At 36.3% G+C, this 25493-nt stretch overlaps 1 protein-coding gene across 1 annotated transcript in view; it reads left to right on the forward strand.

The window, feature by feature from the left end:
• PAPLA1 (Phosphatidic Acid Phospholipase A1) overlaps positions 1 to 25493 on the forward strand; it is a 316868-nt gene that overhangs the window by 246103 nt on the left and 45272 nt on the right. The window contains exon 14 of the mRNA XM_090392296.1: positions 5633 to 5723. Coding sequence (XP_090248422.1) covers positions 5633 to 5723 — 91 coding nt within the window. The remainder of the gene's footprint in view (positions 1 to 5632; positions 5724 to 25493) is intronic.

Genomic DNA, 25493 nt, shown 5'->3' on the forward strand with positions numbered 1-25493 from the left:
CTTCAGGCATTTATTGCAAGTGGAGCCAGAACCGTCAGTAAATCAAAGCTATTCAGAAGAGAAAGCTTGACAGACAACTGCTACCATCTCATAGACCTAAATCCTAACACTCATATTGTCTGTAATGATGTGACTTCCGTGTGTATAAAATAATAATAATGCACGAATAATAGAATAACAGTAATACATAATAATAACCATGCATGAATGCAATAGTAATGCAGACACAATGCATTGAAGTTTAATATTCATTAATTGAATTTCTGAAACCTATTTATTTATTCTTATGGCAAAAGCAGCTACAGGTCAATGTCCAGACCAGAAAGGGCCTCATCTGTTACCCTGTGGATGTCCTGGAGGCCACCACCATGAAATTGGCACTTTGGGCAGTTATTCACAATATGAGTGATGGTCTGGGCCACTAGGGAACAGTCACAATGACGGTCTTTTGATAGTCTCCATTTATGCAGTAGGTAGTCACATCTGCCTTAGTTAGTTCTGATTCTGTTGATAGATGACCAAATCTTCTTAGGAAGAGCAAAACCAGGTTGAAGAGCACAGGGATCTTCAACCAGGAAGCCATTTGTTGGAAGATTGTTGGACCGGTGTTCTCTCCACATGTCAGGTGTTGATGGTAAGGCAGCTGAAGAGAGTTCATCCATGAACCAGAAAGGGTTTCGTGATTTTAGGTGTATACTATACCAGGTGGATTTATGAGAGTCTGGGGCAGGAGCAGGTTGCTCATTACTTCATTAAATACTTTAATCGAGCTTTGTCTTCTCCATTTATTTGGTGGAGCAATGTTAGATAAGACAGGCAGCCAGGGGAGAGAGGTGCTTCTCAGTATCCCAATAATTGAGCACATGATAGAGTTTAGCTGGGTGCTATAATGTTAGTGTGTGCACTTCTTTCCCAGACAGGGGCACAGTATTCTGCTGCAGAGAATGCGAGGACTAGTGCAGACGACCTTAAGACATCAGCACCACAACCCCAGGTTGTTCCAGCTTGCCATGAGATGATATTATTTCTCATTTTAAGTTTGTTGGACAGGTTGGTAATGTGCCTTTTATAGGTTAGGCTTCTGTCCAGGCTTACTCCAAGGTATCTTGGGAGAGGCTCATGTTCTACTATTTTGCCATCGAAAGAGGTGTGGATTAGCCTCTGCATTGTTCAGGTGGAATGCTGTGGACACAGTTTTTGTTGGATTGGGCTTCAGTTGTGTGTTCAAGGTTGTTTCCAGGTTGGCAAAGGAGGTAGACTGGTGTAGGATAGCAAGATTATCGGCATATATATATATTTTTTTGCTTGAGTTGGCATATGGTAAGTCAAACATGTAGATGTTAAATAGTAAAAGGGATAACACAGAGCCCTGTGGAAGACCATTGTGGAGGAATCTGTGCCTTTTTTTTTTTTCTGCCAATATGGACTCTGATCTTTCTGTTGGAGATAATGGATTCAAAAAGCTGGAAAGTTGTTTTGCATCTTATGATAGCTTTGGGAGGAGGCCCCTATCCAGACAGTGTCATAAGCTGATGTTAGGTTGATGAAAGTGACTCCAGATTTACATTTCTTCTAGAAGCCTTCTTCAGTCTGTGTTGTCAGGACTGGTCACAGCACCTTCTTCTTAGCCTGAAGCCAGCTTTTCAATCAGGAGTGCTCTTTTGATTATTGTTGATAATTGATGTTAATAATCGGTGGAGATTTTTATATTCCAGGATATTCATAGATATTATCTTAATATTAATCCTACCATAGAGATGATCTCTGTTTCTAACAATTATTTTTTTAATTCCGAATGCACCTATATGTTATTATATGCACAAGGGTTCACTCCAATTGGTGTAATGATCTTAACTCTTTCAGAATCCAAATAATCACTGACTCAAGACCAAAATACAAAATAAACACATTTAATAAAACAAAAACAATATATGTACACTTCAAACAATTTTACATAACTAACTACAAATTTAATTGGATCCAAGGCCTTTTTTAAAATAAACTTACACTTAAGACTAAACACTTTGTTTTTAAAATGACAAAATGTTCATAGCCAATTTCTCTCTCTGTCAAACCCCTTTTCTGAAGATATATGACTCCATTCTTCATTTACACAGGATCCTTTTCATCACTCATGTAGCACACATAAAATCTTCCTGACTTAATTCTGTCTCTTTTCTTCAGTAGAAATAATAGTCAGATCCGGCGTCCTTAATACAGATGAAACTTCCTAATCAGAGTTTTCTCGAACATTCCTTTAGAACGTAAATAGCAAATTATTTTATTCACTAAATGCTTATTGACAGTCTTAACTCTTCCATTACAGTTCTACGATTCCTTTTTTCGGAATCTCCTATAAATCTTCCAATTAGCATTTCCTCTAATATTCCTTTTAAAACGCCTATAGCAATATTTCCCTTTTCAAATAGTTCCACGATTCCTTTTTGGGAATATACTATTAATTGTCCTCCAACTGTCACATAAAAAAAACTCAAGTTCCTCTGAATCTAAATATCTGCCGGCCTGTGTTCTAAATTCCTTCTGAACGCTATCTTGTTTACTCTCCCGTTGCTTCAATACCGAACTTGTCAGTTGTCAATTACACATCAAACGTCTCGGTGAGCATGCGCACTCCGTGGCAAATGAGAAACTAAGTACAGTACTGTATAATGTCTGACACGATGTCTCCGTTAGCGACAAGAGAATGTCTCCATAAAACACAAAACTTTTGATAATTTTAAATTACAATAAAATTCTTGTAAGTAATACAAATATCAAATCTTTTAACTGCTTTACATATCACTTTTGACAAAACAGTTTCAACAACGGGCACATCGCAAGTGCCGACAATGTGTGTTATGAAATTAAAACTAAAAAACATTTTAACATAAACAATTCGTAGAAATATTCAGAATTTTAATTATGATTATTTTTACAACAGCAACTTCTTCCTGGCCTGAAGCTAGCTTGTTCAATCGGGAGTGCTCTTTCTATGAGTGCTGAAATTCTTTTAAGGAGAATTCATTCAAAGAGCTTAAAGGTGGAGCAAAGCAAGGAGATAGGTCATAGATTTTTGACATTATTTGGATCTTTCCCTGTTTGGGCACAGCAATTATTTTAGCTTCCCGCCACAGTTTTGTTAGTTTTCTAGTTGTTATAATATTTAAGAAAAGTGCAGCCAGCCATGTTTGACCTCGTTGGCTGAGATGTTTTAGAAACTCCGGGAGGATACCATCCACTCCTGCAGCCCTCTCATTCTTGGTGACTTTTAAGGCTTCCTGCACCTCTTAAAGAGAAACTGGCTGTACAAGTTCAGGAAAGCTCGGAGATCTTCAAATTTTTTTCAGATGGAAGATTGCACAGTTATTTTTCCTGGTAGAGCGATGACTTATCTAGGAGATTTTCTGTAAATGATTAGCCATTTGATCAGGAGTTATCTCTGGTTGTTTGTATGTTGTCAGTTCTGCTCTCCCTAATTTTCTCAGAAGTGGTCAGGTTTTCCGGCTAGATTTGGTGAAATCAAGTTCAGGGATGGTTGAGATCAATGTTTTCTTTCTGTTTTTGTTCAAGTGTTGCTATGAACTCCTTAGCAATAGTTGGGTCTTCAGTTTTTTTCATATTTGGCTAAAAGTTCTTCGGTATCCCTACTCCAGAGTGGGATGTATTGTTTTCTCTAGCATTAGAATTGTAACCTCTAGCATTAGAGGCTTTGGCTGCAATTTTGATTAGTTTAATAAATCTGGGATAGCAATTAGGTGTGGGTGGTATTGTATTGCTGTAATGATTTGCTCAATTTGTTTCTCAAATACATTTCAGTTGGATCTGTGAAGGTTCCATCTAGCGATTGGTGTTCCACTGATGATGTACCAGTCTCTATTAGTGTAGGACAATGCTGGCTGTTAAGGAATCTGTTGAGGACAGTTCTGGTTGTTGGCAGAGGGTGGTCTTCAGAGTCTTTAGAGACTATAAACAGATTGGGGGTGTAAGTTCTGTTCCATCTGGCTGAGTGAATAGTGCCTACCTTCTTATCGTCGTACATCAAATGCAGATTATATGTATCCATCCAGTTAACTAGATTATCACCTTCTTGGTTGTTGGAGGAATAGCCCCCACATGGTGTGATGAGAGTTGAAGTCACCAACATAGATAGCAGGGTGAGGTGGCAGCTGGTCCATCTGGTGAGGCCAGGATTGCGATGGTAGTTTGTAGACGTAGATGGTGGTATTTTGAATTTTAATACCTGTGGAGTATTCTGCTTAAAGCACATATTGAGACCATGCCAGATGTTGGTTGCCAGGCCATGCTTGGAATGGCAGTTATAAGACACAAGAATTAGGCCTGGGATCTTTAGTCTGTTGAGAGCTGTGTCAGGCATGTGGTTCCTGGAGAGCCAGAATGTGAATAACTTCGTCTTTGGCTATTTTTCCGATGATTTCTGCTTTGGATTTAGATAGTCCTTCTATGTTTAAGGAGAGTGTTGTTTAGAGGACTGTAACTTATTTTTTGAAGCTTGCTCTCCTCCCAAACAAGCAATGCGAGCCTTGTTATTCTGGGCGACGATTAAATCATCATGGAGTTTTTGAGTTGTGTTTTTATCATTGTTGCTGCAAGTGGTCCAGGAGGCTTGGTACCTGTTTTGAGTCATTAGCTTCATGTTACCAGCATTACATCTCTGGGGCTTCTTGTGTCTGAAGCAGGTAATGTAGACATAATGCTTTAAAGTTTAATATTCATTAATTGAATTTCTGAAACCTATGAAGACTAGCTAGTTTATACACATTGAAAGTTGTACTACTGGTGAATATATGTTCCTGAAAGCAAAAGAAACACACGAGTTGCCCCAGTCCTGAAGATACTTCAGGCACAAACTTTTGTTTGTTTACACTTGGATAAAGGATTAAACTAAATATATAATTTATAAAAGAAACACATGCTTCCTTAGGAATGGTCTCTGGAAAAAAAAGCAAAAGAAAAGTACCCTTTTTCTTTTTTCCTGGTATACACATCCAGAAGGATGTTTTTTTTTTTATTATGGGATACTAAGGTTATCAATGTGAAGTCATTTGCCTCTACATACAAGTAGTCTAGTCATTAATATACTTATTTGCAGATTTTGTGTGCATACACTTGGATAAAAGAATAAACAAGAATATAATTTCTTGAAACAGCATTTTGAATTTAACTTAGAAACAAGTGAAAAAAACTTTACACATGGTAATACCTATTTATAATGCATTCATCGGATGCAGAAAGCAAATAATTTATGTAATGCTAATAAGGATCTCTGTGATGTGTATATAAAACTTGAAATCAGTTAAAATTGCATTGGAGATTTTATTAAGACAGTTCACAAATGGTAAGTTTACAAATAAAATTATACCAAAAAATTGCAACTGACATGCCATATATATGGAAAGCATTGTAAAAATGTCCCACTTGAGCAAAAGAACATAATGGCATAGTAAAACAAGTATCTGAGGGCAGTGTTGTGTAAGTGAAACTTACACAACACTGCCCTGCATCAACTTATTAAAGGTTTGTTTTGAAATTGGAAGAATTTTATATAATTTTTTTTATTACTTTTATATGTTTTTCATTTCATTAATTTTTTTGTTGGTGCTATTTTCAATAGGCATATCGTATGGAAAAGCTCATTGATACGGATTTTCCCTATGATCCAGTTCTTATTCCTCATCACAAAGGAAGAAAACGTATGCATTTAGGTATGTTGTAATTTCTTAAAAAGACATGTTAAAAGACAAGCCTAAACAATAGGTAGATTTTTACAATGGAGCTGTTGTGGGTTTCTCCAGAATATCAATGTCAAGCAGAAACATAAACCTTTTTGTCTGTTTGCAGGAAACTGGTTTAAAATTTAAAACCCAGTGAGGATCCTTTCTTCAGGAATATCATACTTGTATGCAAAGACAGAACTGTAGATGGCCCTACACATGGTGGAGTAGTATTTTTGTGAGGATTCATACTCCTTTCCATCATGTTCAGTTTAATACTGCTCTGGAAGGAGTAGCAGTTTGCCTATTTGTGAGGTTTCTAATCACAGTATTCTCAATATATTTACTGCTGGGATCTGAATTAAATGAAATGGAAATTAATCTCATAATGCAACTTCCTCAGCCCATACAACAATGTGTAACTTTAATGGACATAACACTCTTTTGGGATAGTGACATCACAAATAGATAATGTCGTATCATTGAGCGAATGCTAGACACAGCATAAATACCTTCTTCCACATGCCTACATTAACTCTTATTCTGCACTTGATCTTACAATCTGTTTCCCTGCCATTTTTCCACTGTTCACGTGGGATGTTAGTGAAAATATATATGGAATCGATCATTTTCCTCTTATCAGCACTAAATCTTCACAGGAACCGTGTTCTCTTTGCAAGATTTAATACTAAAGCAGTCAGCTAAATGCCTATTAAGGAAGCAGTGAAATATATCACAGATTGTATTGGCTATGCAGCCACCACAGCCAATCCAAAAATAATCATTCAGATTTCCACTCCATCCAAAGCCTTGGTTGAACCAAGAATGGCAAGCAGCCAAAAAAGATCAAGGTAGAGCAAGGAATATATTTCATAGATATCCCACCACAACAAATGCTATAGCATTTAAATGTGCTCAAGTCAAAGCACGTTATGTCAGAGTCAAAAACAGTCCTGGATTAAATTTACATCATTGATTAATCAAACAACTACTGCAAAAATTTTCTGGGATAAAATCTGGATGATGAAAGGTAGATACAGAACACACCATTTGTCTACCTTAGAACATAATGGATGTATTGTTGCTAATCCCAAAGTATTGCAGACACTTGGGAGAAAACTGTGCCAGGATTTTAGCAGCAGTTTCCTATTCTTCTGACTTTTTTTTTTTTTTTTAATTTTTGAAAGAATAATAAGATAAATAGCTAAGCTTTTGTACCAAGGAGATTGAGCTACAATCAGCTATTTGTTTAAGGAGGAACTAAAAAGATGCACTTCTCTTCTCTCACCTAGTGCATTGGCCCCGATGACATCTGTCATGAGATAAAATACCTCCTATCATCTTCTATGGATCTCCTTCTCTTACTTTATAACAGAGAAAAGTATCCGTACTCTTGACATAATTTAGTTGTCATTGCTATCCCAAAGCTAGGCTGGGATCCATCTCAGGCCAACAATTATCGTCCTATTGCTCTGACTAGTTGTCTTTGTAAGATCTTGGAAAAAATGATAAATGCAAGTCTTATCTGGTACTTAGAAAACAACAAACTTCTTTCCAACACACAGTGTGGCTTTCATAGACACCAGTCAACCTTGAACCTTTGGTCCATTTAGAAACATGTATAAGAATTTTCCTGAAATGAGAACTTGTGGTTTCAGTGTCCTTCAACATGGAAAAAGCCTATGACAGAGCCTGGAGATATGGCATATTAAACTAACTGTTTAATCTTGGTCTGAGTGGGTACCTTTCTGTTTTTACCCAGCCATGTATTCCAATCTGAGTGGGAAGCACGTTATTTCGGCCATATTATCAAGAAGGGGGGGGGTCTTCAAGGTGACCTCTTTGCTATTAAAGTAAACTCAATTACTGAACATCTTCCTGCCACAGTAGGCAGTTTTCTTTGTCGATGACTTCACAATTTACTGTCATTCCTGTAATATGAGTATCATTGAAACAACTTCAATAAGCTATCAATCATGTCTATTCATGGGCTCTTTGCCATGGATTCAGATTGCCTGCAGAAAAACTGTATATATATATATATATACCTTCTACCAAAAATGCACCCTCCTCCCTGATTTAAGAATGGGACAAACTATTATCCCTGCAGTTCCAGAGGCCAAGTTTTTGGGACTCATCTTTGATATAAAGTATTGAACATCCTCCATGCACTATCCTTTACAGAATGGGATACTGATCTGTGTTCCTTTCCTCTGCATTTATCTCATGCACTTGTACATTCAAAGCTTGATTATTGGTTCCAGGTTTACAGTTTTGCAAGGAAGAGCATGCTCTGATGATTGGACCTGATCCATCATCATGGTATCCGATTAGCTATCAGTGCTTTTTGCACATCACCCGTTTAAAGCCTTTATGCTGAATCAAATGAACTTCCTCTATCACTTAGATGAAAGCATTTGTTTCTTAATTATGTCCTAAAAACAAAGTTCCTTCTATCCTACATGGATTAGTCTCTTTTCTCTACATTGGGAAGTCTTATATCACACACATCAGACTGCTATCCTTCCTTTTTGTATGCGCATTAAAGAGGCTATGGAAGCTGTTGGAATGAGCGTTGACAACATTACCTACACCAAACAAAACAGCATTCCTCCATGGTCGGCTCCCACTCAATGCAACCTCTCACTTTGTCAACTACAGAAGTTTCATGCACTCTGATCTCTCTACTTGCAATAATTGTTCAATGCACACAGAGCAGCCCACTCTGATTTCTTGCTCATCTATACCAGTGGTCGAAGATCAGAGATCTCTGTTGGCTTTTGCTGCTGTGTTTCATAACATTGCAATCTCCAACCAGATCCTGCTCGATTGCAGTAACTATACAGCAGAGTTGCATGCCATTCAGTTTGCACTTGTGCATGTCAAAGAAAACTCTTACCAAAAGTGTATAATTTATACAGACTGAGTTATTTATAGTCTATCTCCTCTCTGGTGTATAATCGACATCCAGTGCTTGGTGAGGTGCTTCAACTATTGTACAAAATAAGACAGTTAATTTCGATGTCCAGTTGTGTTGGATTCCCAGCTACATTGGAATTAATGAAAATGACATCTGAAATGAAATAATTGCCATTGAATTGAAGTTGTCTGGTTATTACACTACTCCTGGTACACCCTAAACACTGTTGTGCATGAAATGCTGAGAAGAGTAGATGTGTGTGAAATACTCGCACCAGCACATCTAGCACCAACAGTTATACCACGCTGAAAGTCACTTAAATAATAATCCGATCAAGTATATATAGTATGAGATAATAGAGAAGAAAATGCTTAATTCAGCCATGTGAAATTATCAAAAGATGCAGTAGCTTCTTTCTTCTCTTGATAAAGCACATTAACAGGTTAAAAGTGGATCTGTTTCACTTTAAACTTTTAAGACCATGAGATATTCACCCCCCCCCCCCTCCCCCTGTTAAAAATGTCTTTACTGGCATTGTCCAGAAATCTTCATAATGAAAGAGCAATGCATTATGGAAATGCCATGTTCCAGAGTGTTGTATGCACACACAGCAAGAGGAACTTATAGTCAAGATGTTTATAACACCTGCCTCGACACAAAAATCAACTTAGAAAACTTCTAAATATACCTCAGGACACGTCATGAATCTAGTACAGAATTTTTAAAAAAATAATTGTCAGGTAAGTAGAAATAACTATTTTCTTCTCTATAATTTTTGACATCATCTCTAGATCATTTTTGCTGCTTTTGCATATGGTTCCACTTTTTCCACTTCCATTCATTTTTCCAGTAATAACTGTACTTTTCCCCATTGAACACAAACACTTATACATCATCTCTCCCTGATTTACAAAACTTAATTACAGATCTGTGGATGAACTCCATGTTAATGCCTTTCATTTTAAAGTGAGGATTGAGATGAGCAGGCGTACCAAATATTTTTGATCCGATAGTATAGCAGGCACACTGATATGGCAGAGTTTTTCTTTGTGCACCTAAAATATTTCCTTCAGAAAAAGTAAACTATTAATATATACATTCAGGTTGTACATAAGATTGATAACCTTATCCTATTAACATAAGATCCATTGTTAGTTGCATAAATAACTACTGTTTTACAAACCTCAGTGTGTGTGGAGGAATAAGTACTAGAGGCTCAAAACGTTTTTAAGAGAATTGAAAGTGCAGTGTCTCAAAAACAAATCTCTGCCCCTGACAACCTTTGTTTGATACAAAATTAATAACGGAAAAAACTCACGTACGAAGATTATTTAATAGTATAATTTTTGCCTGTGTGTCACAGGCATCTTCAGTACATATTAAGCTCAAATTAAACAATAACTGACAATTCCAAAAAGCGCCACCTAAGTAGCTGGTATAAGATAACTAAAAAGGTCAATAAATTTCCTTAAAAAAAATTTTTTTTTAAAAATCAATACAATAAAAAGTTAGGAAAGATTAGCTGATTTGTAAAGTACTATCTCCCATAAAGGGGATGGACGTAAGCCATCGGATCTGTTTAAGTTAGGAGAATGAAGTAGAGTTTCACATATTTCTTTATAAAGGCGTTTCATGAGGAACTGACTTTTGTGAAGAACTTTGTCTTTCTCCAATGAACTCTGTGTCTAGTGAAGATGGCATGTTCTGCCAGTCCAGTCTTTTCAGGTTTAAAGTATTCAATATAAGATTGGTGTTCTTCTAGCCGAATAGAGGCAGATCTTCCCATTTGTCCGAAATAAGATAATCCACAAGAGCATGGAATCTGGTAGACACCTGGATGATTAAGATGTGGAAGCTTGTCCTTAGGAGAAGTGAGAAAGGTGGAGATTTTTCTAAACGGACGAAAGGCAACAAAAATATTCAGTGGTTTTAAAACTTTTGCTATACGTTCACTGATGCCTTGTACATAAGGGATAGGAATGCACGTTATTTCTTCTGTGTTTGAAGAAGAAGACATTAAAACTACTCAAAGTTCTTTTAATGAAGCAATTCTTATAACCATTAGATAGAAAGGAAGAAGTTATATATTGTAGTTCTTTTTGTAAAAGATCGTCTGAACCATTAGATAGAAAGGAAGAAGTTATGTATTGTAGTTCTTTTTGTAAAAGATCGTCTGAAGAACAAAAGGAGTGGGCCCGATGAACCAGTGTTTTAATAGTTCCTGCCTTTTGACTGGGATGGTGATGAGATTCCACATGGATATAATGGCCTGTATGAGTCTTCTTTCTGTAAACTGAGAAATGTAGGTCACCATCTGGTTGGCGAAGAATTAGAAGATCTAAAAAGGCTAACTGCTTATTTGATTTTACTTCCAGGGTAAACTTGATCCTAGGATGAAGTGCATTTAACTTAGTGAGAAATTGTTGAAGTTCATCCGAAGAACCATTCCATACAGCAAAAATGTCATCGACATATCTGAACCAATGAGTAGGTCTGGGAGAAATGTTGTCAAAGATACGTTGTTCAAAATGTTCCATAAAGAAATTGGAGATAGCAGGAGAAAGAGGATTGCCCATTGCTGTTCCTTCAATTTGTTGATGCAACTTATTTTTAAAGGAAAAATAACCAGAATGTATTACGAAATCAAATATCTTTACAATGTCTGAAGGAAATTCCTGTTGTAGTAATTCAATGCTTTCAGAAAGAGGCACATTTGTAAATAAAGAAACAACATCTAAACTGATCATGATATCAGAAACGTCCAAATGAATATCTGAAATTTTATTTTTGAAATCCAAAGTATTTTTTATATAAGTATCAGTTCTTCTAGTTGAAAAGGAGAGTAAATTTGATAAAAATTTTGAGATTTTGTAAGTGGGGCAACCTATGCAATCTGCGACTGATCTTAACGGAATGCCTGGTTTATGAACTTTTGGAAGACCATACAATTTAGGTGGACGACCAAAGAAGGTTTTAAGTTTTTTCTTGTGATCTTCATTCCATGTAGATACATTATCTATAAGAGAATTAAGTCTCTTCAATTGACTCTGGGTAGGATCTGATGTAAGAGGCCTATAAGTTGAACAGTCGCGAAGTAAAAGAGACATTTTTCTCTCATATTCCTTCCTATCTTGAATCACTACAGCCTTTCCTTTATCAGCTTTCGTAATAATTAAATTATTGTTATTCTTCAGTGATCTCAATGCTTTTCAACTCAGAGTAAGAAAGATTAGGACGAGGAGGCCTGGCATTAAAAAGAATTTTTGCACATTCAAAACGTAATCTTTTGCTTGTTTTTTGGGATAAGGATCGAATACCCCGTCTATGTTATGAAAAAAATCCATAAGCAGCACCTTATTCGTTGTAATGGCGAAATCATGTCCTTTTGATAAAACAAAACGTTCACAGTCTGTTAGTGGATGTCTGGAAACATTTATAACTACTTTATCTATATCAATAGTATTATTACTGGATCTAGGTAGGCTGACCAGTGATTCAAATTTGTGTTTTAGCTTATCACGAGAATCATTAAAGACCTTTAGATAAGAACTCGAAGATATGCGCATTATAGTATTAAAAGTTTCAACCGTTAAAACAGATTCCAGAGCATTTTTTATGTCCATAATTTCTCTGTTTAAGAGGACAAGAGATTTTTTAGCTTCGTGTAGCTGATTATTTAAAAGAGACTTACTAGCTTTTAAGTTGATCCGATGAGCTTTTGGGGACCTAAAAACTTCTTTTATTTTACAACAGGTTGGAATAAAACCTGGGCCATCTTACATCGTTTAAGGAATATTAATCTGTTAATGCATTTGGCCTTCTTTACCAATACTTTACGGTATATAGCAGATTGTTTGGAAATAGTCTCTCCGTGAAGTCTAGCAATAAGTTTTAAAAGAGGTATACAGTGAGTAGACATATCGATACAAAATTAATAGCGGAAAAAACTCACGTACAAAGATTATTTAATAGTGTAATTTTCGCCTGTGTTTCACAGGCATCTTAAACCTGAAAAGTCTGGACTTGCAGAACATGCCATCTTCACTAGACATAGAGTTCATTGGAGAATGACAAGAGTTCTTCACAAAAGTCAGTTCCTCATGGAATGCCTTTATAAAGAAACGTGAAACTCTACTTCATTTTCCTAACTTAAACAGATCCGACGCCTTACATCGAAAGATTAGCTGATTTGTAAAGTACTATCTCCCATAAAGGGGATAGATGTAAGCCGTCGGATCTGTTTGGTCATATGGTCAAAACTGGTGTTCAGTGTTTCTTCTGGGGATGGATAAAATTCTTCTTGAGTCTCTTCTCATGTATGCTTACATAAATCTTATGAACATGCAGTGGGGAAATTCTTCTGTAATTCTCACATTTGGTTTTATTTTCCTTTCTACAGATCAGCACAATGAGAGATTTACTCCAGTCATCTGGAATTTGACCTTCTTACCAGGCCTTCTGAATTATGCATTGCAATCACTCTGAAATTTTTCTGCCATATTTGAGCATTTCTTCTCAAATATTAACTACTGCAGTTACCTTTCCACATTTTTCATCAGTTTTCTACTTCTAGTAATGAATTGTTCGCATGACTGCATTGCTTGTGGATATTTTCTAGTACTGTTCTGTCAGTATTTTTCTCATTTAATAATTTTTGAAAATTATTACTCCAAACTTCCACCTCCCTTCCTTTCATTTCAAAGTTTTATGATAGCCATCAAAATATTTTCCACTTTCACTGTATTTATTTTCTGTATTCTTCCCAAACAGCTTTCTGTTATTTGTGTATCAACTGTATATGTAAGTTTCTTATAACTCTTCTAATAATCCAAGGATGCATACTAGCAACTTGCTAGTTAATTAGGATATAGTTTCTTTTATATCAGCATCAGGGACAAATATTCAGGGTGTGTTAGGTCTGCGGTGCTCATCCATCGAATAGCAATATCACTGATATTATATTTGTGCATTTATTTCCGTTAAAGACTCTCCTAATTGTTTCCAGACTTCACGTGATTCCTAAAAGTAAACACAGTATACTAATGCTTCATGAAGAGGACACTTTTCGATGTGTAAACATTGCATCACATTTGCGTTAATATCCTGAGTGTGCGTTCAAAATACATACACCTTTGAACCCTCTGAAAAGATGTACAGATAGTACAGTGAATCAAATTCTTCGCATTCTAGTAGTTTTAAACCACTCAGAAGGCAAGGCAGGGTGAGCTCTGAGACAATAGCACCTAGAGGTTTTGATTGGTTATTGTGTCAACCAATCCAATTGAACATTGTAATTTGTCATGAGTTGCTGTTTTTGTTTTCTGAGTTTTATCTGTTTTGCGTGTGTGAAATGTGAACTGACATGGTAGGTAAATTTTTATATATAATACAGACAAGTTTTTAATATATAATTTTTGATAAATTTATAACTTTTTTGCCCATATTTACAATGGGGAAATAGTATTATAGTTGAGGGAGGTAAGTCTTGTCCGCCTAACAAATTTTACATCTTTAAGTAATTCAAATATACCAACTAAATGTAGCATTCTCCTTCATCATTGTTTTCTAATATATCCTAAAACAAACACATTGTCCCCTACTCTGTGCAGATTTGGTTACAATTAATTGATAAATTAAAGTATTCAAAGTTATCCTATAGTAATTGCATTATACCAATTAAGATGAGCACTAATGCTATATACTCTTAAATCTTTCATAATTCTCGTAATTTTCATAATTCATTTCATTAAAAATGCAATCATACGGTTAAGTTGGTGTGAATTTTGTAGCACAGGTTGCATAAGCCACCACAGCACGCCCAACCAAAATGAGCACGCGATGCCACTGATCAGCTTGAATCCACCATGAAGTTCTGATGTGTCTATCTCTGCAGATATCACTTTTTTTTTTTTTTTTTTTGCCTAAATCAAGCATTGCGTTCTTCAGATTTGCCATTGGGTCTTTAAGGTTTGGCTCTTGTTTTCAAGCTCCTTCACATCTTCTTCAATAACATTTGTGTTGACATTCCACATCTGACAGCTTTTTGACGGTGAAGCTTTATAAAATTTCCACACATATATATGAAATGTATGAAAGTGTAAGACCTAATTTCATTTCATTGTTTTTATCTTATAGACTTTATAGACTCCATTTCATTGTTTTTATCTTGCTTTAACTGAGTGAACAATCAGATGATATCACTATCAAGAATAACAAGACTTATTTTTTGTTTCTTATTTCTTTAAGGTTTGGCTCTTGTTTTCAAAATCCTTGACATCTTCTTCAATAATATTTGTATCTACATTTCACATCTGGCATCTGCTTGACTATGAAGCTTTATTAAAATTTTCATGCATATATATCAAATATAAAGTGTAAGACCTAACTCCATTTCATTGCTTTTATTATTATTATTATACGGGCACCTCCACGGAGTCTGAAGACTCATCATGGGAGACTCAATCTATCGTACCTCTCCTTGAACCCATTAACAGAAAAAGCACTCACAACTGACTGTGGCAACACATTCCACTCATGCATCACTCTCCAAGTAAAAATTCTAGGCCTCATACCCCTACTGGCCACACCTTTATCCAACTTCCAGGGATGACCCCATGTTCTGGTCCTTATAGCCAACTGCTGAAACATTTCCTCTGCATCTGTCCTATAAAATCCTTTAAGCAGCTTAAATGTTTAAATCATATACCATCTTTATCTCCTATCAACCAACTTCTGCAATCCACACACCTTCAATCTATCCTCATCGGGAACATTCCACAGGCCACTCACCATCTAGGTCACTCGCCTCTGAATCCTCTCCACCACTTCCTCATCTTGAAGAAACCCAGGGGACCAGACTTGAGTACAGTAATCCAGATGTGGGCATATCAAGACCTTATAAAGAGGAATTACAACTCCCTTATCTCTACTTGTTAATGTGTTCATCACTCTCAAAGTAATGTTATGAGCTACCTTAGCAATATGTCCTCTAAACTTTAACTCTCTGTCTACCACCACCCTAAATCTCTAGCTTCATCTATTTCCTGGGGTACAGTGCCATCAATGTGATATACAGCTTGTAATCTTTTTATCCCAAAATGTATAACTTTTACATTTCTCGACATTAAACTGACACCCATTAACTTCTGCCCATACACTGACAGCCTAATTAAATCATTCTGCAAGCTCTCCACATTGCCTTGATTAACTATTACCTCTACCCATTACTCTACCAACCAGCAAACAACCGATTATTTCTTTTCAGGTTATTTCCTATGTCATTTATGTACAAATTAAACAGCATTGGTCCCAGCACTGAAACTTGTGGCACCATAGTCACCTGTTTTTGCCTCAATTCTGCCCCTCCATATACCACGTTCTGATATCTGTCCAGTAGCAACCCTTTTATCCAATTAACCAGTGTCACTTCCATCCCCATTTGTTCTAATCTGTGTAACAGTGTTCCATGTGATATTCTGTCAAATGCCTTTGCAAAATCATCGTGTAGCCATTTCCTTTATTCAACCCAGCTGTTACTCTAATATAAAAAGTTTGTAAATTACTGAGGCATGACCGACCCTTCCCAAAATCATGCTGACCCTCATACAATATCATATTTTTATCTATCCATTCTTGAATTCTCTTTTTTACCAGTTATGACAATATTTCATGCAAGGGAATAATTTTGCCCTCCTTCCCCACTCCCTTTGAACTCTACCAGAGCAGAGCCGAGACTTGAACAGCATAATCAAAGCTATTGCCAGGTTCCTTGCATGTTCTTGCAAAACTGTATCTGATATCCCATCTAATCCCTCAGCTATATTTACATTGAGATTCTGCAATATCCTAAGAACCTCCAATTCATCCACCTCTGTTCCCACATTAGTGTCTGTCATATAGGTTAAAGAAGTAACCTCACTAGGAAGATATATGCTTGCAAAGTGGTCACTCATTAACTCAACTATTTTATCCACTTCTGTCCTTTCCTTGTTACTATCATCACTCACTAAGGTTAATCTTGCATAGTCATTCGTCCTGTTACTTGCCATTTAATGAAAGAACTCTTTGGGATTTCCTTTGGCCTGCTTGGCTAAATTCTTCTCATGATCTGATTTTACCTTCCTTGCCATCCTGATCGTCTTTCTCTTTATATACCCACCACAGCATTTTCTTCTTCTGCAGCTCATGCTTAATGATATTACTCATTCATATAACTCCTACCCGATTAACCCTCCTTATCTTAGTTATACAATTTAATACTGCTTCCTCTAGATGACCCTTAACTATACCCCATGCACTCCTGACATCCTTACCTTGCAGTGTTTTATGCCATGGATCAGATTTAAGCTTTTTCCTAAGCATATCATAATCACCTGCCTTGTAATTCCACAAGTACCTTTTTTGATAGAATATTCCTCATATTTTACAATCTCCCAAGTCAAGACCGCATGGTCACTTTCACTAATTGGAGGCAGTGTTGTCACCTTGGTTATGGATAGCTCTTCTGATCATATGACCAGGTCCAACACTCTCCCATTCCTTGCTATCTTGCTTGAACCATATGAACATTCAGATGATATCACTATCAAGAATAGCATAAGTCTTTCCTTTTTTTTAATCTTTTTTTTTTTTTTTTGTGGGAATTTATGTGCATCTTCATGTTTGGGCATGGTGATATTAATGACTAGTTCCTGTTCTGAGAGAAATCTAGCAAGAATTCACCATTATTACTAACCAATCTCTTTTCTTCACATTTTCCTAAAACATAGAAACTATCAATGTTAGTCAACACGGTCTATTATACAACTCCTTAAACTCAACCACCATTTGCACTTCCACCACCCTCTCAAGAAAAGCATTCCAACTCCTGCTCTCCATGCATAAAGCTTAATCCTTACCCTTTTACTTGCTACTTCCTTTATTAACTTCCAGGGATGGCCATTTGTCCTTGTTCCTTTATCTCATTCTACTGTATGAAAAATCTCCTTTGGGGTTCGATAGAAAAATATAAGACATCATTGTATGGGTAATATTTAATTTGGTTAACTTGGATTACCTCCATCCTGAATGAGAATGCAATTAAGAATGAATCGTGGGAACAGTGACATGAATAGGACCTGTAAGAGGAGCAAGGTCATGAAAATAGTTACGGAGGCCAATCAAGTAGGCCAAAATGATGTATTTACCAATAAAGGGATGTTGGTGGGTTTATATAAATATATTTTATATATTATTTATCCCTCCTATCAAATATGTAATGTTAAGAAGAACGTCAAAAACAAAAACATATCCCTTTGATGTTAAGCCAGTATAATAATATATACTTTATTATGCATACAATAAACACTGTAACTATAAAATAAACAATCTGAAAACTCACATAAGCGTATTTTTTGCTTGTCCTATTATAATTATAATAGTAAAGAGGGGGTCGATAAAAAGTCAAGAAACTCCTGAAGGGGTCGACGGTCAAAGAAGTTTGGCGACCCCTGCTATATCCTGATAATCATCATTGTACAGTCCTGATATCAATTTTATTATCCATCTCATAACCCTTTCCAAGGTGGTTGCTTCATCTCTCTTCAAATCCCAGTGACTAGATATGATCACAGAAATCCAGCAGTGGTCTGATCAAAGCTTTATACAAGGCCACCACACTTTTATTTCTTATGGTCAATATCCTATTCAACTTTGCATCAATTCTCTGAGATGTCTTTTTAGCTTTCCAGTATATTCTTTGAACTTCAAATTTATATCTGCAATCACTCCAAGATTCCTTGCTTCCTTGTAGCAAAATGTAAGGTTATGCATTTTGGTGAAAAGATTAGCAGCAGTATATCACATTGGTGGAACTGTACTCCAGGAGGACGAAGCCAGGGACTTGGGTGTATTGGTGGATAGGGAGTTGAAGTTTAGGGGACACATTGTAAAAGTGGCTAAATCAGCTCATCAAATCACTTGGATGCTGAAGAATACTTTGATGAGCAGAGATAAGCAAGTTATTGTTCCTCTTTATCGAGCCTTGATAAGACCCCATCTTGACTACTGTGCCCAAATTTGGTCACCTAGGTTTCTTCTTGATGGGGAGGAGGTTGAGAGGATCCAGAGGCAAGTGACCAAGATGATAGCAGGTCTATGGAATGAACCTTATGAAAACAGGTTGAAGATTTTTGGGTTGCAGAAATTGGTTGATAGGCGGAAAAGGGGAGATATGATTGAGACATTCAAATTGCTGAATGGTTTCTATAGGATTAATTCAGAGGATATTTTTGAGAATAGGACTGGTGGTGGGAGGACTAGGGGACATCCATGGAAGCTGGGCAAGAGTGTGGTTAGTAAGGGTGTTAGAGCTGGGTTTTTTACTTTTAGAGTGGTGAATGAGTTTAATATGCTGCCAGAGTCTGTTGTGGGTGCTATGATGGTGAATGAGTTCAAGGCAAAGTATGATAGATTCTGTGTGAATGTTGAATAGTTGTGATGGACATGATGTTTAGGGCCTTCCTCGATGAGTCTAAGGACTCCTTGAGTCGCCCGTAATAATAATAACTGGAAGTACCTAAACTCCACCAAGCAAACATGAAGTGTCCCATCTGCTGCAGATCCCAAATTTCAAAACTTTACATTTAGTTGCATTAAACTGATATCCCCCATTTGTTTGCTCACTTTTCTAGCTCATTCAATCCTCTTGAAGAGCCAAAGCATCAGGAGATCCACATTGGGAGAGTTATTACTAATAACTCTCCCAAGCTTCCACCATCTGCAAACAACTAAATATCTCCCTTCAGCCTTGTGACCTTCAGCCTTTATATCATTGATATAAAGATGGAAAGCAGTAATGGTCCAATACTAAATCCTCTGGAACTACACTTGTAACTTTCCTATTCCCTGATACTGCTTCCCCCATATACAACTCTCTTATATTTATCAGAAAGTCAGTTACCAATCCACTAACCTGATATCCAAATCCCCTATGTTGCGACTTAAAAACCAACTTTTCATCTGGTACCCTGTCATATGCTTTTGAGGATGGGAGGGGGGGGAATGACAATATAAATCATACCCTGATATACTGCTCTTGTTATTCTATTGTCAACAGATTACTAAAACAAGAGCACTCTTAAAAAGATTCATGCTGACCTGCATAAATAATATTACCCAATTCTGTATACAAATTTTTACTAATTTTTCCAAAATCTTAAAACAACACTGACATTTAGTTACTCAATATTCAGAATACATCCTCTTCAATTCACTTCTAACACTTCACCACTTGTTATCCTTTAAGAAATAAACCCTCTCTTGTCAGATATCATCTCCTTCCAGGAGGTTGATTACCATGAGCTTCCACCATGTATGATTTTGTGCTTCTGTTTTGCATTCTTCATAGGACAAAAAGGTCCAGTACTTAATATTTCCCATCCAAACTGTTCTTTGTCTTCCTCCTCTTCTTTTTCCATGTATCATTCCTTCTAGAAGTGTTTCTTTTAGGGATTCATGCCTTAGTATGTGAACAAGATAAGTGGTTTTCCTTTTCTTAATGGTTTTCAACAGATTCCTATCTTCTCCAATCATCTCTAATATTTCTAAATTAGTTTTTTTGGCAGTCCATGGGACTCTAAGAATTCTTCTGAGGATCAACATCTCAAAGGCTTTTAGTTTATTTTCACAATATTTTGACATTGTTCAGGTTTCTGCTCCATATAGCAGTGATGTGAATTTCTTTTTATGTGAATTTCCCCCGAGGTCAGAATGTTTTTCATGCTAATGAAGGTTGATCTAGCAATTTCTATTCTTCTTAATATTTCCTTATCACACTTTCCATTCTCTGTAATTAGTTGACCCAAATATATATAACTCTCTACTTGATCTAAAGTATTTCCTCTGATCTTAATATTTATATCAGGTATTTTCCCTTTTTTTCTTGTTACCAGCATGGTTTTGGTTTTCTTGAAGTTGAAATTAAGTCCACATTTTTCACTTAGCCTCAGCATCTCTTCTAGTAGGTTTTGAAGATCTTTTTTATTTTCAGCTACTGTATCATCTGCATATCTTAAGTTGTTTATATTCCTGCCTCCTATGCTGACTCCTTTAAATTCTTCTAATTGCTGGAAGATATTTTTAGTATAGAGGTTAAACAATATAGGAGAAAGAACACAGCCTTGTCTGACACCCTTCTTTACTGGGAATTCCTCCAAGATTTCTCCTGATATTTTTATTCAGGCAGTTTGCTCCAAATATAGATTTATCAGTAATCTGGTATCTTTACCATCTACTCCTAAATTTCCAATGCATTTGATTAGTTGTTTATGTTGTATATTGTCAAACGCCTTTGTCTAGTCAATAAAACATAAGTGGACTTCTTTCTGCTTCCTCAGATATCTTTCTATAATAGTTCTAATGTTGAAGCATCCTTCTTCAGTTCCTTTATTTTCCTGGAAATCAGATTGTGTTTCATTAATTTCCATTTTGATTTTATGTTTGTTTCTTTCTAGGATAATATATAACATAACTTATATTATGTTATATATTGACAGAACTATCTGACTGATCAAACTGATAGTTTGATCAGTCAGATAGTGTTGTATTCTTCACATTTGATTGTCTTAGATTTTTTAGGTATTGGTAGGAAGGTTGCGTGCTTAAAATCTTTTGGCAGGTGTCCAGTTTCATATATTTTGTTACATATGTCAGTCAGTGATCGTATAGCCTTGTCATCTAAAGCCTTTAGATATTCTGCCATAATTCCATCCATTCTCTTGGAGCTTTTCCTGGTTTCAGTTTCCTAATGGTATTTGTTACTTCCCAGGTAAAAATAGTAGGTCCCTTCAAATCTTCTTGCATTGGCTTATCTATTGTATCATGATTGTAGAGTTCCTTTGAATACTCTACCCATCTATCCCTTATTTTGTCTTTCTCCAGTAGGATGTATCCACTGGTATCTTCAGTGCAATGAGAGCCTACCCTTTTGCATGATTTGTTAGTTAGCTCCCTAACTTTTTCATGAAGTTCTCTGGTTTTGTGCATTTTGTCCAGAAGTTCAATTTCTTTGCATTCGTTGTTGAGCCATAGTTTTTTTGCAATCCTACATTCTTTCCTGATCTTGTTTAAATTCTTGTATTCAGGACGATTTTTTGTTTCTTTCTTTCCTCCATCATTTTCAGTATCTTGTCATTCATCCAGGGTTTACTCATTTTCTTCTCAAATTTGAGAATTGTTTGTTTTACTGCCTTTTTTATGCCCTCTTTAAATTTCTGCCATCTATCCTTAAATGGTGTAAATGGTGAAATCATCAGTAACATCCGATATGCCGATGATACAGCTCTTCTGGCTGACAATATTCAGATCTTCAAAATCTTTTGGAGCTAATAAATGCAGAGAGTGAAAAAATGGGATTAAAAATAAATATCACCAAAACTAAATTCATGGTCATAAGTAAGAAACCAATTCTTAATTTAGCACTTTCTTTAAATAGGAAACAAATAGAAAGAGTGGCAAAGTTTAAATATCTCGGATGCTGGTTAAATGAAGATTGCAATCCAGAAATGGAAATAAAAGTTAGAATTGAAATGGCAAGAAAAAATTTTCTCTTGATGAGATCAACACTGTGTAACCGCAGTTTAAACTTAGAGCTTAGAGTACGCATAGTTAAACGCTATGTATGGTCTGTACTGCTGTACGGTGCAGAAACTTGGACCTTGAAGACAACATTGTAGTAATCTAGGATCTTAGCTCTAATATAACAAACACTTATGTTAAATTGATTATGCCACCAATTTGAACAAATAGTCCTGACTCAGGGAGAGTTTTGAGGATGGGTGGTTGGCCAAACAGGCAGGACAGCAAATATCAGAATTTCTGAACACAAGGACTACATCCGGTTTTACAAGTATAGCCATTCTGGTCTTGCAGACCATGCTCTGGATACTCGCCACAGAATACGGTGGAAGAAAGCAACAATAATACACCGGAGCAAATATAAATTTGAAAGATTATTTATGGAATCAGCCTCTGCCATAAGAAACTCTCCAAACCTCAACAAATTTGGTTGTATGCGACTGCCCCAAATTTGGGAGGCATACATCAGCAGACCTTCAGCCGAACGGCCAAGAACGCCTACTTAGCCCTCCAGAGGGCACCATCAGGACTTCTAGGAGAAAACGATATCTTCATTCTCAGTTACTGTATTGTTATTGCCTGTGTGCACCTGCCTTTTTGTAAGTTCCTTTAGAAAATGGCAATGTGACATTGCCGAAATATCGGAAATATCTATTAAAGTATAATTTAATTTATATTCGGATCTACGTTGTTTCAATTCCCTAAGTTATTTAGAAATGCATAACCAACGTATAAGCCTGTCTACGAGAATCAACATCAATAAAAAGACTTGAAGCCTTTGAGATGTGATTATACAGACGAATGTTAAAAATCCCATGGACAGCAAAAACGTCCAATCAGGAAGTACTGAAACAAATGGGGAAATCATGTGAACTTTTAGATACCATAAAAAGAAGGAAAACTGCATATCTTGGTCACCTACGTCGTAATGAAAAATATAAGATACTTCAATTGATTATAAAAGGGAAGATAAATGGAAGAAGAGGACAAGGAAGACGAAGAAAATCTTGGCTGGCAGATATCAGACAGTGGACTGGTATGAACTCTGAGAGGACTGCTCAGAATAGCTGAGAATCGCTCAAAATTTGCCAAGGTGGTCGCCGACCTCTGATAGGAGATGGCACTCAAAGAAGAAGAATCTATCCTTAATCTCATCTTTAGGGTAAGGATACTTGGTGGGATCAGGAACATTAACAGCAGTGGATTGTGGCAGTTCCTTTAAAAATTTATGTTGTATTTCTTGATTTTTAAGGGAGCCAAGATCATATTTTTCTTTGTTTAGAGGTTTCATTGTTTTTTTTAATTTTATTGCTGCTTTAATGACCACAGGGTTGTGGTCTGATCCAGTATCAGCCCCTGGGTATGTTTTGGCTTGTAAGATGTTATTCTGGAATCTTTTTTTAATTATTATATAGTCAATTCTTGTTCCTACAGCTGTCTCAGAGACTTTTCCATTCTTTTAAGCCAAATAGATTTAGACTGTTATCAGATTTGTGATGATATTTCTAGTACTTTAGACCAAGATATATGGTCACTTTTGGACAGAATGGTCACTATTAGCTATCACCATTGATAAAGCCTTTACAACAAGCAAACGAAACCAAATAAAAAAATTTAACGATCTTTATACAAAACGTCTTAAGTCAAAACCTTCTCTACCAGACAGCAAAGTTATTTTTAATTTATTGGATCACGTATTAACAAAACCAGAGATCAGTATACTTAAAAAAGGTTTCAATTTTGGGATAACACCTCATAATGTCCCTAAAGTGGATATCATTTGTAATATAGAAAAGGCAGTCTAGTCGTTACCGGAACCCATAGCTAATGATATTAGATTAAAAAGTAGTATCATCCTGTCATCTTCCAGAACTCCTAACAAAAACATCACTACTCTGGAAAAAAGAACATTGTATAGTTTGAAGAAAAAGAAAGACATTATCATATTGAAGGCAGATAAGGGAAATTCAACAGTGATTTTAAACACCAGTGATTACGAAGATAAGATTAACAGCTTATTGTTGGATACATCAACCTACCGTGTCCTAGTCACAGACTCAACACTAAAGAACCACAATGATACCAACGATTTAATACGTCGCATGGTGAACTGGTCTATAGACTTAAAACGAAGATTGAAATCCATGCATCCACTAACACCAAGACTATATGGCGCTCCTAAGGTACATAAAAATGGAATACCACTATGCCCGATTGTAGATGGAATCAATTCGCCAACTTATCTGTTATCTACACACCTGGCAGGCCTCCTCAAACCACACATCCATAATTCGGATACTTATATACAAAATTCGCAACATTTCTTTGAGAAACTGAATAACATCTCTATCTCCAATACGGATTTACTCATCAGCTTGGATATTACATCTCTATTCACTAACATCCCTGTGGAGGAAGTCATCAACATTTTAGGAAGGTTGTTCCCACAAGACATTACTTCTCTGTTCCGTCATTGTTTAACATCAAACTTTTTCTTATGAAATAAAACTATATATCAGCAATTGACTGGCCTTGCAATGGGTAGTTCCCCCCCCTCTCTCCATCTTGTGCTGATCTTTATGGAGGATTTTGAAAGTAAAATCTTAACTCAAACAGACCCTAAACCCACAGTATGGTGGAGATACGTTGACGATATCTTTATCATTTGGAACCACACAAAAAAGGACCTGTTCGACTTTCTTAACAAAATCAACTCTCTGCACCACACAATCAAATTCACTCTAGAACTTGAAAAAGATAACCAATTATCATTTCTGGACACTTCAATTAAGAAGCTTCCGAATGGTGGTATCAAACTCTCAGTTTACCGCAAACCTACCAATACAGGACGTTATTTACATTTCACTTCCTGCCACCACATTTCTCAGAAACTTAGTATTGTACACATGTTGAAGAACCTTGCCTCTCTCCTTACAACAGATCAACAAGACCTCCAGGAAGAACTATCCCTGATATCCACCAACCTTACCATGAATGGATTTCCTCGAAGACTCGTCCACAAGATACTTTTCTCTGAACCCTGACAAAGACAACAAGATGATATATGTTATATTTCTACCATTGTCATTCCATACTTAGGGACAGTTTCCAATAAGATTGCTAGACTCCTTAGACCACATAAAATAAGAGTGGCCTTTAAACCCACAGAAACAATTAGACAATTCTTAAGATCTCCAAAAGATAGCCATCCTTTCTCCAAATATGCT

This window comes from Typopeltis vanoorti, chromosome 5 (assembly GCF_054136105.1).
Source record: "Typopeltis vanoorti isolate ZY-2024b chromosome 5, IOZ_Tvanoo_1.0, whole genome shotgun sequence".
Lineage (NCBI taxonomy): Eukaryota > Metazoa > Arthropoda > Arachnida > Uropygi > Thelyphonidae > Typopeltis > Typopeltis vanoorti.